Raw genomic sequence first — 15607 nt, 5'->3', positions numbered from 1 at the left:
GTCCTGCCTCTGCCAGGTGTGGATTTGTGGCTGTTACTCGAGCAGTGAGGAAATTCCAACACTGAATATGCCATGTTTATCTGTGTCCATAAACACCAGTAGGAAACCAGCCATGATGCTCTACACTCTCTTCCTGCCCATAAAATGCCTCCCTCCTTCACTGTAAACATGGATTTTATTGAGCAGTAGCCTGGGCTAGGTACCTAGTGTCCCAACCCATTAGAGGCAAGACTCAAAGCAGAGCTAGGAATATATGTGATGTCTAGATCTCCTGTTTTGAAGTCCCTAGTGATGCACTTCATTTGAGCGTGATGCTTGAGTCACAGAAGATGGAGGTGGGCTAAACCTGTGTGGGTGTGTGGGCCTGCTTCATTGAAAAGTTTGGGTTCTCCTGGTATGTCAGTCCATGCGTATTTCAGCAGCTTAGAAATTCAATGCAACTTCCTCTGTTTCTCATAACACAGTTTTAGATTTAAGTTCCTCAGGCTAGCAGTTTCCCTAGCCCTGTAACGGTTGTCTGGTTCCCCTGAGGCTCTTGACCTGTGGCTAGTGCCACGGGACACGTTTCACTGTGCTGGCTTTGTTGTTAGTGACAGGGAAAGACAAGTTTCTGCCAAGACAGACTTAGAGTGCATTAAATAAATATAAATTTTATTAAAAACACCCACATCTCAGCGTTATCAGGAATGATATAATAATAAACAGCTTTCAAATAACCTGCATTACATTACAATACTTACAGTATTTATAACCATCCTCAGATTCTTTTTATAGACATACCAAACATTTCATGAAAATGAATGAAACTAAAGTTAAAAAAAAAAAAATGTAGAACATAAGCATAGAAAATGCACACAGAAGTTCATTATCTTAGTGTCAAACTGCTAAAGTTTCCTACACAAGTTAACCACTAGCTTTAGAAGTGAACTTTATACCACTGTGCGTCAATCAAGATGAAAAATTCATTCAAGTAAAGTTGACACCACTCAGAAGCATCTTCAAGTATGGCTATAGTCAACCTGATAATCCTATACAAGCAATTTTATGTCTGCTTTGTCATTCGTTCCAACTGAGGCAGGGTTCTGTACACCAAAAATTACAGTTTGGGTATTTACAATACAAAACTGATTCACCAACTAAGCTTCCTGCTCCTGCTGCCAGCAGTTTGGCAAATGACGGTGCACGGCATTTTAACCAAACATCTACTATGGATTACATGAATAATATAGGACTTAAAAAAAAAAATCACCAAAAGATGAAGATTTATAATGATTTAATTAATCTGACATATAACCATATTTTATTTTTTTTTTAAAAGGCGAAACTTTTGTTTCAATGCAGTGGGTAAAGTCACAGACTGAGAATTAAAAAACAAAATTGCCATAATAAATATTTGACCATTAAACCCAAAGGCCTCCTTTGATTTTCTCAAGTTAGGTTGTGATTCTGTTAGATAAAATTTCTTCCGACCAAACTTAATCTTACAGTATATTGCACAAGATATATCTGGGACATGGAGGTTTGCATGTTTAGGGAAGCCCTTGTACAGACTGTACCTTTCTATATTTTATTTTATTCATTACAGTATCCAAGAAGCCTTGTTTAGAGAGTGACTTGAACAACTCTAGCAAACAGTCACTTGCCAAACCCCTGCCTTACATTTTTCCCTTTAATCAGCTCAGTGCATTCTACTTTCTTTTTGTTTATTCGTTTGAAACAGGCAAAACATTCTAAATCTCTTAAACACTTTCATTACAATAAAAAGAGCTAACAAATTTACAAAATTAGTTTTAGTTACATCAATACATGTACAAGAAAAATTAGAGAAGGGATTCAAAAGAAAAGCATTAAATCCCTGAAAAAAAAACCAAAACAAAACAAAAAACCCAAGAATAATATATTTAACCTACAACAGCTTTACATACACACAGGTGACACGTTGGCATAGGAGAACATGAGCTGAAATATCCCTGAATTTTTAGAACCAAAAAAAAAAAAAAAGTTGAAGTTCAAGTTATACTTGCTAAAATGTCAAGTATTGAGAGTTTTTTTTTTGTTTTGTTTTTTTTTTTTTGTTTGTTTTTTTCAAAGGCTATTGGGGGAAAAAGATGGTATACAATATATAAACTTTCACACTCAGTTCAATATCCTATTGCCAAACTAGTGTTGAGGTATATGACAAGTAGGAACATCACTCAAACCTTTTAATGTATTTTTAGCTCACATTATGATATATTTGTAGCAGGCTGAGTAGCACCATGATGTGAATTCAGCTCAAAACCCAAATATATATAGATTTAATATTTTTACAGTACTAAAATACTAAAGCATTGCGTTTAAAAAAAGTTTTGTTTACAATTTAATTTACTATACAACTCTCCTGCTTTTTTTTTAATAGAAATTAATGATTTAAAACCACCACAGCAAGCCAGCTGCCTATTTTTTTTTTTCTATTTAATCAACGGAATCACACAGAACTAACCCTGTTTCATTCATCTTGTGTAGGCATCGGTCTGCTCAATCTTCCTGGAAAAGAGGACACTTGCACCGAGAAATGACTTACACCACAATGTACATAATTATCAACACAAAAGCAATCTGCCATTCAATGTTTGAAGAGCATACAGATCTTTAAAAACAGCAGAAGCCCAAGCTAACTAGTTGTAGTCTGTCGCATGCTGCTAATTATTACCTGTGGTTAATATAAAATTCTTTCCTTAAAACTGTACATATTTGAGCAATGAACTTGTCATAATAATTGTAGAAAACAGTTTACAGTATAGCTGTGTGAGATGAGCACCAGAAAAACATGTGTTTTGTGTACTAAATTATTCCCTTATATCCAGTAAGTCCCATTATTACCATAACTGACTGTATTAAAAATGGATATGTAGCCCACTAGCAGATGCATGGCTAAAACAAAAGTATTTAAAAGCTTTTTTAGTTTAAAAAAATTATCTTTGCATTTTAAAATCAAAGTAAACTCTTTTTTTTTTTTTAATGTCTTAGTACCTTAGCATTGTTCAAGTTGCCAAGCTTAGGTAGACAAAGTGCTTTTGAAACACTATTTAAAAAAAAATATCTCTATATATATTTTATTGTCCTTTTCTAGGACTTGACTGGATGAGCAAAATCCAGAGGTCTTTGTAATTCCCATATGTTAAAAAGTAAGCTTATTTTAACACCAGGTAAATTCAATACATACATGAATGAAAAGGTCCTCCCTGTTGTTGAAGAACACTTGACTACATCATTGACATTTTGTTATAAAGGCATTAACTGTTCGACTGTTAAAATAAAGACACCATTCTCTTAGATAGCACCATGGTTTTAGAATATCCAAACAAATTCAGTGTTTTGCTGTCTATTCATTATGTTTTATACTTATCTACTTTGTTAAATAAAATCAATAGACTAATAAGATTACAGTAAAAACTGCATGTTAAAAAGCCATAATTCCAGTATTTCAGTACATCATAGATTCAGCACCAGATGTTATTTTAAGATTCCTGCAGTTGTAATACTACAGTATTATTTTTTAGGGTTTTTTTTTTGCTCCTGTTCCATGACTATGCAAACTTGATGACATTAAAAGTGGCCACAGATGTGCAAAACTGTAAGAAAAAAAAAAATCCATTTGCAGATTATCTCTTTCAGTAATGGAGCCAGTGTTTTCAAATGTAAATTGTGAAACGCTTCTTTGTTTTGTTTTTGTTTTTGCATAGGATGCTTTGGTCTTGTTTCCTACGTGCCATCTGTGACCACTTAAAAATCAGTGGAAAATAAGTGCGCTAGTGAGATTACCTCTTTTTGCTGGTGTGCTGAGGTTTTTTCCACTGATGAATTTCCTAAAAACACTGTTTCTTCTCCACCCTTGCCTTCCCCAAAACCTAAAGAAGAACTACCCTACTGACAAGGTGTTTTTTCAAATGAGGTAACCAACAAAGATGTGAAGTTAGATATATCGGTTGTAAGGCCCTGTAACCCGTGTAAAGGCATATGGAGATGTAGTTACTGTGGAGTCTGTGGTGACCGACAGTGTCCTTTGTGCAAGAGACTTGATGAAGCGCACGTACGTTGGCTCAGAGGGTTCGTGTGGCTCAGCAGGCTCCCGCTTTGCTTTTTTGCCGTAAGATTTCTGAGGCACATAGTCTGGACCGTACTTTTCACATTCCTCTTCTTTCTCTCTTGCCTTCTCAGCCATCTTTGCCTCCCACAGAGCCAGACCATGTTTTGGCTCATTCATACTCTTGTGCTGGTAAAAGACAAGGGATATTCTGGTGGGATGGTTCCTGTTGGGATTTTTTAAGGGAGTCGTTGCGTGGAGCTCACGTTTTGCGCACTCTATGAGAATTGACCCATGAGATGGAGCAACTGCCACTCCTCCAATTTCTGGATCCAGAAAGCTCTGCTCACTATCTGACCAGACTTCATCGGGATCCTCTGCTTTTTCTGGATTCAGCACATCAGTTTTATCTAAACCACCCTGGGGAGTAGTCCTATCATGGTTTTGACCTGGAAGCATGTTAGACAAACCATTAACTGCATGTGAAATAATTTCACTATCCTTATTTTGGAGATGCAATGAATTAGAAGGACCACTAAACATACTCGGAGCAGAATGGTAGTCATGTGCTAAATGTGGAGGAGGTTGCATGTGATGATGTTCACTGTTTTTACTTATGGAGGCATAATCCATGCTTGGATTACTCAGATTAGATTTTAACCTTGAGGCAACCTCCATAAAATGGCCATCAGCCTCATGGGTGGAGTAAGAGGAAAAAGACCCTACGTGGTGTACATTTGGTCTAATGGTGCAATTACTGAAGGAGTCTACCTGCATATTTTGGTTTCCATAATTCAAGTACTTGGGACCAAAACTCTGGCTATTCCCAAACCTATGCTGGTATAATGTTTGAATGGGTGGTAGACTTAGTTTAGACATATGGTCTTGGCTCTGGCAACTATACAAGTCCATGTGCTGATGCTGGGAAGGGTAAGAGCCCAAGTAAGAGGAGCAGTTGTCCATAGGTATGTTTCCATTGCATTGGTAGGGTGGATACTGGTTATTTTGACTTAATGATCCTGAATAAGGGTTCATGGGACTGGAAGAATTCAAATAAGACCCCACAGGCTGTGATGAGGTTGTATAGAGGTTCATGGGACTGGACCCTCCATAGGGATCTGAAGTGTATGAAGAGCTTGGATAAGCATTGGCTGGATTAGGCAACCTTACATAGAGATTTGCAGAACCTGAACCCGAGTAAGAGTTAATAGGATTTGACTGAGCGTTGTTAGGGAGAGTGCGCTGTGGATGTTGCTGCTGATGTTGTTGTGTGGCTGGTCCTGAAAGACGTAAAAGATCTGTAGATGTGAAAATAAAAAAAAACATACAACAAACAAGCTTTTTTTTTTAAAGAAAAAACCAACAAACTACATACTTTATAGACTTTTCATGATACACTTTTCTTAGAAATTTCATAGATATTTATCATATGATATGTTAACAGAGGCTCCCTTTCTCATATCTCAAATACCATCCTTTAAGAAGCTGAATAAATACTAAGGCTACTCATCCTTTTTGGCGTGTAGCCAGTGAGATCAGATGCTAGTGGCAATGGGGAAAAAGAGGACAGTGCAATCTGTTCAGAGTCACATGCACAAAATCCAAAGAGTTGAATCATCATTTAAGTAGCCCATGAAATGGAGCATCAAAGTGCTCCCAAACAGCCGTGCACAAGGTGACCTTCTTCTCCCCAAGAATAAATAATTCTTTTCATCTATATTAATATGACTGTCTCAAAAAAATATCCCTAGCTTTATGTAAAAAACTAACAGTGACATTCACTGAGAGAACAGTTCAGTAACAAGTGAGATTAACTGAAGACATAAGAGCAAAAATATTATTCATTAAAGTGAAATAGCATCATTTAATGGTTACAACCCTAGCCTGGGTCATGGGATAGCTGACTTCTATTCATAGGTATTTCAGTGACCTTCTGAGTGGCCTTGGACATATTGCTTTTTTTCCTCTCTGAGAAAGTTGCTGTAACAATAAAATAGTCATGATGAACTGCTTTGCTCAGGACTCTCAAATCTACTGATGAAGACTGCCAGGGATCGTTAAGTGGATTTTTAAACTCATACTCCACCATGGAAAAACCTGCTCTGCTTTTGGTCTTGAAGCAGAGAGTATAAATAGTGGTAAAGAGGTTAGGCTTGAATCCCCTCAAATTAGGAGGTTCTCTGTAACAGTGGCAGACAGTGAGTGATGTGTAGGTCATTCTTTCTTTGGCAGCAGCATCGCACACTTCTCTTCAAGGCTTCTGGCATTACTAGTCTTTTAAAGGTACTTTACAATACACTAGATGGCAAGCAGAGTTTGCAAAAGTACCAGATTTCTACAGGTGTTAACTATCCAACAATAAAGGATTTCTCATACACCTTTTTTTTTTTTGGCTTCTCCACAGTTGACCACAATTTGGAACTCTAGTATTTATAAATACACAATATTGATATTTACTTTCAACAGTTCTCTTTCCTTTTTACTTTAAATGTTCTTGGGCTGAGAATAATGGTTTTCTTGAGACTCATTATAAATAGCCCTGATTTCTAGGAAGCTTACCACTGTTGATAAAGATCCCTATCAGATTCATGTGTTTACCTGCTAGCTGCTTTGCATGACCTGCCGCCTCAGCGTTGCCTTGCTTGTTGCGTGCTGCAGCAGACTTATCTCTTTCAGCTTTGCTAGACCCATTCTCCAAGGAGGAAAGCTTTTCTGCAGCTGCCTTCTTTGCTTCTAGCTTCCTTTGCCGACACGTCTTAACGGGCTCTGCTAACATCCTTACTTTTCGGCGAAAGGAGGTAAGGACCTGGATGCTGCCATTCCTCTTCTTCTCCTCCTGGCCTTCAGTGCTTCCGAACTCATCCACATCAGAGACTTTGTATAACGGGAGCACGTGGAGCTGCTCATCTTCTGGTGTTTGGCCAATTTCACGATTGTCTTCTCTAGTTAGTGTGCAAACCTGTCGGAAAGGTGTGTTAGAGTAACTCTCTCAAACCAGTCTGAGAAGAGGAGATCTGGAATACTAGCCTCTGCATTTTACCTTGCCCTGCCACTGTTGGCTTTGGCATCTGGCAAGCTATTTGTAAGTTTCTGTGCGATTTATGCATATCACAACAAGTCTGCAATTTCATTTCTTCCACTGCTCTGTTGGACAGTGTTAATAGAAACAGAAGGTATATATATCTATTTCTTGTACTTGTGCTGAAATGAACAGCATAGTTAGGGATTACCCTAATGTGAAATAAACTGTGTGATCCATTGTACCGTGGCCAGAGAGCTAAAACAGTAGAACCTGGGACTTTGTACTCACCTGAAGATTTTTTCAGTGTAATACATTAGCCAGCTACCTATTAGAAATAGTGTGCAATATAACATACTGCCATTGTATTTCACACCCCCTTACAATGGCAACTTCCAGGACTTTGCAAAGGAGCAAGTCACTGTAACGTTAATAACAAGATTTAAGGAAGTTACTGTTGTGTCACGCAGCATGCTCATTGTGTTAGCTCCAGCTAAAACAGGTATTGCAAGCATCTCAGTGGAAAAAAGATGCTGATACAGACATAGTCTGTAGCAAAATCATTGCATCAGCCAGTTTTAGGAAGAAAGCTGAGCTAGAAATATATATTGTACTGGTGGTGGTTGACTCGTCAATTAAGTCAGACCCTGGGAACAGGAAAAATTTAGTTGGTATTAAAAAAGTAGATACTGTCTTTAGTCATACTAAGAGAGGCACTGTGAATCCAGGTAGTTGCTTCAAATTACAACCATGATGATTATTCAAGACGGAAGATTATTCTTTCTCATGTTTACCCCAACTGTATTGTCACAGAGAGAGTAGGCAGGAGACAGAAATAATCCAATACACATTGAAAACCAGCTTGCTTTTCTGGTATCTTCTACAGAACCTTCGCTGTACATGCTAGAGATCAGAACTGAAGAGAGTAAAGGGTGCATATACAATACAAAGGATGTCAAGGATTGCAGACTTTCTGCTCATCCCACGCAGGAATGAAATCCACAACTTCCAAAACTCTATCCCAGAAAGAAGTGCTTTGTTTCCATTTTTACTTTATTAGAAGATATAATCCAAAATTGTTAGAAAAAAAAGTGTTTCAAGAGGAATATATAAACCATTTTGTTCCAGGAACACTGAAACAGGCATTTCAGCCCTGCTGGGACCTTCCTTCCTTTGCCTCCATGCTTTCTCTTTTACCAGTTCTATACTAAACCTTTCTTTAATACACCATAAGTCTCATTCATTTGAATGAAAAATTGTGTAGGGGGTAATAAGTTAGCTCAATTACTGCTTAATGTTTCTTTTTTTAGCAATGTGCATTATGCAAGTACAAATTTAAACAGTCAGGAGATAATGAGTTAAATATATGAAATTAGTGCTGGAGTAAGGCGGCTAGATGGATCACAGACTTACCAGTGTACTCCCATTCTGCATATTGTGCAAGTCTCTGTGAGCATGAGCGCAAAAATCCAGGCAGGCAGTGACCCCTGAGAATGGGCGACCTTCTTTTAAACCCAGACGACACTCAGGTGCTCTGTGTTCATACTCGATCTGGAAAGAGATGACAGGTATCACTGCAACTGAGCTGGATGCTCCAGTACACAGGATTAGCACTGAATGCTCCACTGTGACAACATGCAAGCCTCCTAACATCTTGGAGGTGGCAACATACAGATCTTGAAGGCAAATAAAATCAAGCAATTTGATGGCAATTTCATACCCATACTTTGTTCCTTGCTGCTTTGTTCCCTGTTACTTTCTGTCTCTGGCATGATTGTGAAATTGGCCAATAATACTTTTCCTTGCGTATTACTTTTGATTCTCTGCCAGTGGTTGGTGTTTTTATGTGACAAATGCAGTGCATGGTTTCAACATCTGGCACTGTAAGAGTGATATGTTTGTGTAGACTGGAAATACACCAAGCTATTGAGGGAAAATGGCTTTAGAAAACTGACTTCAGAATGACTTTATGAAAAATAATAATTTGCTTTTTGATTTGTAATATTTTGGCACTCTCAATGTGTATTTCATTAGTTTAAGTACAACTCTGACCCCTGACCAAAAAGAGAGATAATTCAGTCAAGACACTACTTTCTACCTGTGCACTCATTATTAACGAGCTTTACAAAGAGTTGATAATGCAACAATAAACCTTACACAAGAAGAAAGGATTTTGCAGTGGAAGATCAAGCCTTAGACAAATGACAGTTTCATATTTTATTTAGAAAATTAAAAATGAAACCATGTTTGTAAAATACTTTGCTGAAATTCCTGAACCTTTCAAGTGAATGCAAAAAAAATCTACACTTAATGGAACTTAGTGGATTCCATTTTAAGTTGAGCTGAAATTAGAAGTTTTGCTAAGTCTTGATCCAAGGTCACTAAAAAGATGTCTAGTTTGCTCGCAGACCTTTATTTTTAAAATTTGGAATATTTACTTCCCTGGAATCTGAAAATAAAAGCAGAACAAAACTTGAAACATGTAAACTTCTTTGGAATTAAATGAGAGTGGTCTGAAACGTTAGCCAGACTATAATCGTCTGTTTAAAGTACACTGGTGCAACTGTTCTCCGAGATGATCTGTTGGGTCCAGTTAGAAAAACAGACCATTTCCAATTCTAGATTTTAATCCAGTAGCAATCCAGACTTGGATTAGAATAAATCTGGGAATTTGGAATTTCTTTTCAGGATTCAAAGGTGGATTGATTTTAGGGCTTTTTGCTTTTAGAAGCTTTTACAATACCATACAAATTAGGCCTCGATCATGTCTCTTTAAAGCCACTGACAGTAACTTGATCAGGGTTTCCCCACAAATACAAGGATTGCATGAAACTCCTGAAACCGGCCAAGCTATACACACGCCTTATTACGCAAGGTAAAAAATGAAACTTGTAAAAGCATGTATTTTCAACAAGTGTCAGGCAGGACCACGGCTTACATGGAGAAAAGTTCTTTTGTGAATTTTTGTGGGAAAAGAAAAGCAGCCCAAGCAAAGAACAATTTTATTGTTCGCCACCCTCTCACTTTTTCTTCCTCCTCTTCCTTTCTTCTCTTGCAGAATGTCTCTCAGATATTTGGACAGATAACCACAGCTAGTGGGCACACGGCCACAGTTTCTTCCATAATAAGCCTCCAAACATTATCTGATCAGGTAAGTGAAATTGGGTAAGTCTGTACTGAATCTGCTTACCCTGTCTGGTTTTTACTAAATATGCAGTAAAGGAGCGAGTGTTACAGCAAATAAAAATGGACAGTTTTGTGTTTGTTTACTGTTTCCATTACAGTTGAAAATCTGCTTTGCGCTGGTTGCTACAGCATAATGCTGTCAACAGGAAAGAAAGAAGATGTCATAGTTTGCACTGATGCTGATAGTTTGGAGACTGTAAGTTCTGTGAATGTTTGTAATGGTAGCGAACCTGAGCAACAAAAATGAAGGCCAACAGTTACGCATTTGCAAGGGGTATGTTGTCAAATTTTGATGCAAATATCTGAAAGACGTTTGGTAAAGGAATGCAGGTGAGAGACAGCCACACTGGTAACCCCATAAAAGCTTCAAATGTGCTAGTATCTGTGAACACTGCTTCATAGAAAATGCGTGCACATGATCCCCTCATGCAAGAGGGCTGGTGCAGGCATTTGTGTGCATATTTTGCTTTAAAAGCATGTTTGTAATGGCTACTTTGGTGAAAACTAAATTCATCTGCCACTTGAGAGAGCAGAACTGAAACTGTGGCTTCAGGACTCGAGTGCAATATGATACACTGCCTTCTAGCACTGTTGCCAATCTCACACCATCTTCATGGCTGTTCTGCTAGTTGGGCTGGTGAATCATGCTAAATCTAGAAATTTGTGTGTAGAGCTGAAGAGTTCTGCTCAAGTGTGAAGTAATTTTACTGCGTTGATGTAAGAGAAAAGATCAGTTCTATTTAGTGGACCAAATTCTGCTAGCTTTAATTTTCAAAGCATTTTAAGTGGAATTGTTCATTTCCATTCATCTTTACCGTGATGTAAAAGGAATGCTGGCACAAAATGTACATAATGGTTTGGTGCAAGGTTGAAGCATTGGGAAGTGTGGTAAAAATCAGGTTATTTGGATGACTGCTCCAGTTCCTTTTTTCTCCAGCATACCTGGTTGTTATATGCATCAGGTGCAAGCTTCTTGTAGGTAGGTGCCATCAGGGTTGACAGATTCTGCAAATTGGATTCTAGTTTTTCTTCCTGTTAGGAGATGAAATAGAGTTCAATGACATTTCCATACTGTATGTATGGGATCTAAGAAGTTAGGGTCTTTACACAGTTACGTTTACACTGATAGTTGTGTAAAGGCCTAGACCGTTATCATTCTTGTTTAGACAGTAACTGTTGTGAATCTCCTTTTAATTTTATTGTTTCACAGACTTTAAAGTAATGAAGTAGTAAAGTAATGTAGTGTGAGGCTTGCAAGAGGACATCACATACTAGAATCTTAATTTGGTTTATATTAAGAAGAGTCACATTCTTCAACATGGAGATGTTTTAGATCCAAGTGTGGTGATCCTCATTATTTTCCCCATTAGAGTTTTGGGAAAATAACACTCTTCAGAAAGCATGAGAGCAGTATTATCAGAATGGTCCATCAAGTAAATCTGGCTAATTCAAGGGTTTTGCACATTGCAATGGCAGCACTTCAACACACTGAAATATCTTTTCATGCAGCAATTTAAAATTATTTAAATACTTCAGACTTCAAAAAGTTCCCAGTTCTTAAGCAATGAAGAATTGTGGATGTGTCTAGTAGTTGGTGATACAGAGGTAGGAATGACCACGCTTCTTTTTTTCTATAAGAAGAGGTACATACTCTCAAAATGAAGGGCGCTCTAAAAACGAAGTACTCTAATAACATACTCCTAAGTTGTTCCCCCATCCTCTCAGGATGAGAATCCCAAATTCAAAACCTTCTTTATATGAGGCCCTTATTTTTAATTTGAAGTGCATAAGAACAGTGGCATACTGGAGTGGTATACTTGTTTTGAGGAGTTTGTATATTTTAGGAATGTGTGAAATGCTGTGAAAAACCTGTTTGAGACAGACACGTGTTTGGTGCATTAAGGATTTGTATCCTCTGCTATGGGACTATATCCTAATTTGGGACTCCAAAATGATATTATGAAATTGTCAAAAATACTTTGCTGTGATGTTGTGGCTGCTGCCAGAACTTGGAGCTTTTGTATGGCCCATAGGTTACCATTTGTAAGTGTTACTTCTAGTTTTTATTGGTGAGGATCCTATTTGTGTTGTCTATAAACTATCTATGCTATGGGACCCAGCCCCTGCTCTGCACGTATGATTTGGCTGCCTCCGACTTTGTGTGGGAACAAGACTGGACGGTAACACCATCTTCCCTGCCTAGCTCTGGCTTCCATGGGAAGTAAACCCAAAAATGCAAGTTGGAAGAGTGCCCTGGTGGGCTCTGGCCAGGTATCCATCTTAGAAAATTAAAGGGGTTTAGGATTGCAGGCTATGATAAAGAAGACTTGGTGCCACAGAATGATCGAAGGAGAGCTATTCTGTAATTCTTGGGGCTGTAGAAGAGCAGTGGGAAGGAAAAACTGTGTGTTAATTATGATGATATTCTAAATAGTGTGCTATTCTCAGCACAGGCCATAGGATGCAGAAGTACCTGGCTCTCTGATCATGTGAAAGAAATGCTTGGATTTGTTGCAAGATACCAGAATACAGTGAAAGCTGTGGACCTATGCGTCAGCATGCAAGCAAGGGACTAAATTTGCATGTGCTTGCCACAAAACAGACTGGGCCATTGGAGCCTCCCAGACACATGACTAGCTGGAGGTGTCCAGCAGTCACTGCAGTCATAACTTCAGAGGTATCTTGTGCCCAGGCTAAGGTCAATGGGTTTTTTATTACTCTGACTTGTTTTAAACAGTTGCCAGTTTGCTGTAACACAGAGCCCAGTCTGGAAACATTCAGTGGGGCAGGACTGTATATAGAATGAGTCTTCCTATCCTCGTCTTCCTATTGTCATCTCAGAGTTTCATCAAGTTTGTCTCCATGCAGTCTGCTCTGGTTTCCAGTTACAATGTTACGTGCCTTCAGTTGGTAAACCTTCCACTCTGCCACTGGGGAATGCCCACTTGCAGGCCTAATACAGCAACAATTATTCAGGCCATGCCCTCTCCTCTAATTGTGAAAGCCTGCAAATGTGGCTTCAAGTCTCAAGGCTTTTACCAGCTGTCAGAATTTGGATAGTCAATTCAGCTGGCTCAGTGACTGGAATCAATCAGTTTTGACTGGCAGTTATTTAATTACCCTACATGTATGCCATTCAGGCAGGGCTTTTGTCCCTGGTCTCTTGTACTGTATCTCTATTTGCAGAGTGACAGAAAACACTTCCTTGCAAATAAGGCTCATTTTATAAATGGACACCAACCTCTTTTGGGTCATCCCCCATCAGCTTAAACTTTCTTGGAATCTTGCTTCTGGCAAACTTACAACCATTGTAGTACATGCTCCAGGAGCAACCAAAGGAAAATGAAGCACCACAAGTTTCAGGGTCCAGCCCTTGACACGCGCAAGTCCGTCTGAAAAATAAGAGAATATGGCTGTTAGCAGCAGGTGGGTCACCTCGGGGCACTCCCACAGTAGGCATCGGCATTCTGCCACCGCTCTGGGGAATCACTGGTCTTGGATCGTCTTCCATCAGTAAATAATAAAGAAATGAAAGAGGGAGGCATACACGTTATAACAGAAGAATTTATCGGACTGAATGATTTCATGGTTGCAAAACAAGGACTGTGGGGTTTCTACGCTTCTGTAAGAAACCTGGCTTTGCTTGAAAGAGGGTATGTTTGCGTGGTGCCTTATTAAGTAGTGATATTCATGGTGCCTGGAAGGGGCATATGCTGACGGCACTGCAAGAATGTGGGAGCCCTCTGACAGGGGCTAAGCAATAATTCCTGAAATATGACTCTACTCATGAAGCCAAAGTAACATACAGTGATAGCTATGTTAATTTTGGTCTAAATGTTCTTTGCTATGAGAAAGACATGGGAAAACGGTGTAGTGCAATTTCTTTAGATTCAGGCTAGCTTCTGTAGGCTTACAGTATGATTTAGTGCATCTAGTTTTTATTTCAAGGTTGAGGTATCTGCTGTCCCAGGCCCTACCGAGATCCCTTCCTTTAAATATACTGAGATGCTTCACAACTCTGGGAAGATGTTTTTCCCTGATTTATCATTTACTTTGCTTTTCTCATGAGGTTTGTTGGTTTTCACATGGCCTGAAATAGCTGGAAAGGTGTCCTGGTTTCAGCTGGGATAGAGTTAATTGTCTTCCTAGTAGCTGGTATAGTGCTGTGTTTTTGAGTTAGGTATGAGAAGAATGTTGATAACACACTGATGTTTTCAGTTGTTGCTAAGTAATGTTTAATCTAAAGTCAAAGATTTTTCAGCTTCTGGTGCCCAGCCAACAAGAAGGCTGGAGGGGCACAAGAAGTTGGGAGGGGACACAGTCAGGGCACCTGATCCAAACTGGCCAAAGGGATATTCCATACCATGTGATGTCATGCCTAGTATATAAACTGGGGGGAGTGGGAGTGGGGGGCTCGCCACTCAGGGACTAACTGGGCATCAGTCAGCAGGTGGCGAGCAATTGCATTGTGCATCACTTGTATATTCCAATCCTTTTATTATTACTGTTGTCATTTTATTAGTGTTATCATTATCATTATTAGTTTCTTCTTTTCTGTTCTATTAAACCGTTCTTATCTCAACCCAGGAGTTTTACTTCTTTTCCCGATTCTCTCCCCCATCCCACTGGATGGGGGGGGAAGTGAGTGAGCGGCTGCGTGGTGCTTAGTTGCTGGCTTGGGTTAAACCACGACAAAAGGTTACGCATATTTCAGGGTAATAGCACAAGTGGAGGTGCCAGCTCCAAGGCTGAAGGTGGGGTTGCAAGTTTGGCAAGCATATCCTTTGTTCCACTTACTCTTCGTTCAGGGCGCACCGCCGGTTCGTGAGCGTGCCGTACTTCCTTAGGGTGTCGGTGAGTTCGGAGTAGAGCTTGTCGGCTAGGCTTGTTGGGATTCCCTCCCAGACCAGGATGAGAATCACAATCACGGCCGTCTCACATGTGTGGCCTGCTCGCTCGCGCACCAAGCAGAGTAGCTTTTCCTCCTGACTGCTTCTGCGGACTACCTGCATCCACAGCAACACACACCCCCGGAGCCCCAACACAAACAATGCGTTTCTTAATGTAAAGAGCAAGAGAAGAGGAAACCTCAGCATTTGTGCATGTGTGTGTATGTTACATCTACTTCTGTCTCTTCCTCTCTGTTTGTGGCAACTCAGTCCATTTTTCTCATTTAGTGACAAGGGCCAGGGCTAACCTTTCTGTTTAATGAAGCTGACTCTAAGAGGCTAAGCTTGACTGATGTCATGGAAAGCAATGGTGGTGGAAACCAGCTTTGTAAAGGTATCCCCCATGCTCTGATTCAGCAGGAATCTTCTGAATTCGCGCTATGGTAC

General features: G+C 39.4%; 1 protein-coding gene across 1 annotated transcript in view; it reads right to left on the bottom strand.

Annotated features, from left to right (window-relative positions):
• Positions 1-630: 630 nt before the first annotated feature.
• Positions 631-15607, bottom strand: part of TET2 (tet methylcytosine dioxygenase 2) — a 75220-nt gene continuing 60243 nt past the window's right edge. The window contains exons 5-10 of the mRNA XM_075032306.1: positions 15069-15277; positions 13513-13663; positions 11214-11303; positions 8499-8636; positions 6665-7025; positions 631-5364 (exon numbers count right to left, since the gene is read on the bottom strand). Coding sequence (XP_074888407.1) covers positions 3956-5364; positions 6665-7025; positions 8499-8636; positions 11214-11303; positions 13513-13663; positions 15069-15277 — 2358 coding nt within the window. The 3' untranslated portion in view covers positions 631-3955. The remainder of the gene's footprint in view (positions 5365-6664; positions 7026-8498; positions 8637-11213; positions 11304-13512; positions 13664-15068; positions 15278-15607) is intronic.

This window comes from Buteo buteo, chromosome 1 (assembly GCF_964188355.1).
Source record: "Buteo buteo chromosome 1, bButBut1.hap1.1, whole genome shotgun sequence".
NCBI classification, from domain to species: Eukaryota; Metazoa; Chordata; class Aves; order Accipitriformes; family Accipitridae; genus Buteo; species Buteo buteo.
The sequence above is the reverse complement of the archived record's forward strand: the minus strand, read 5'-3'. Positions and strand labels throughout refer to the sequence as shown.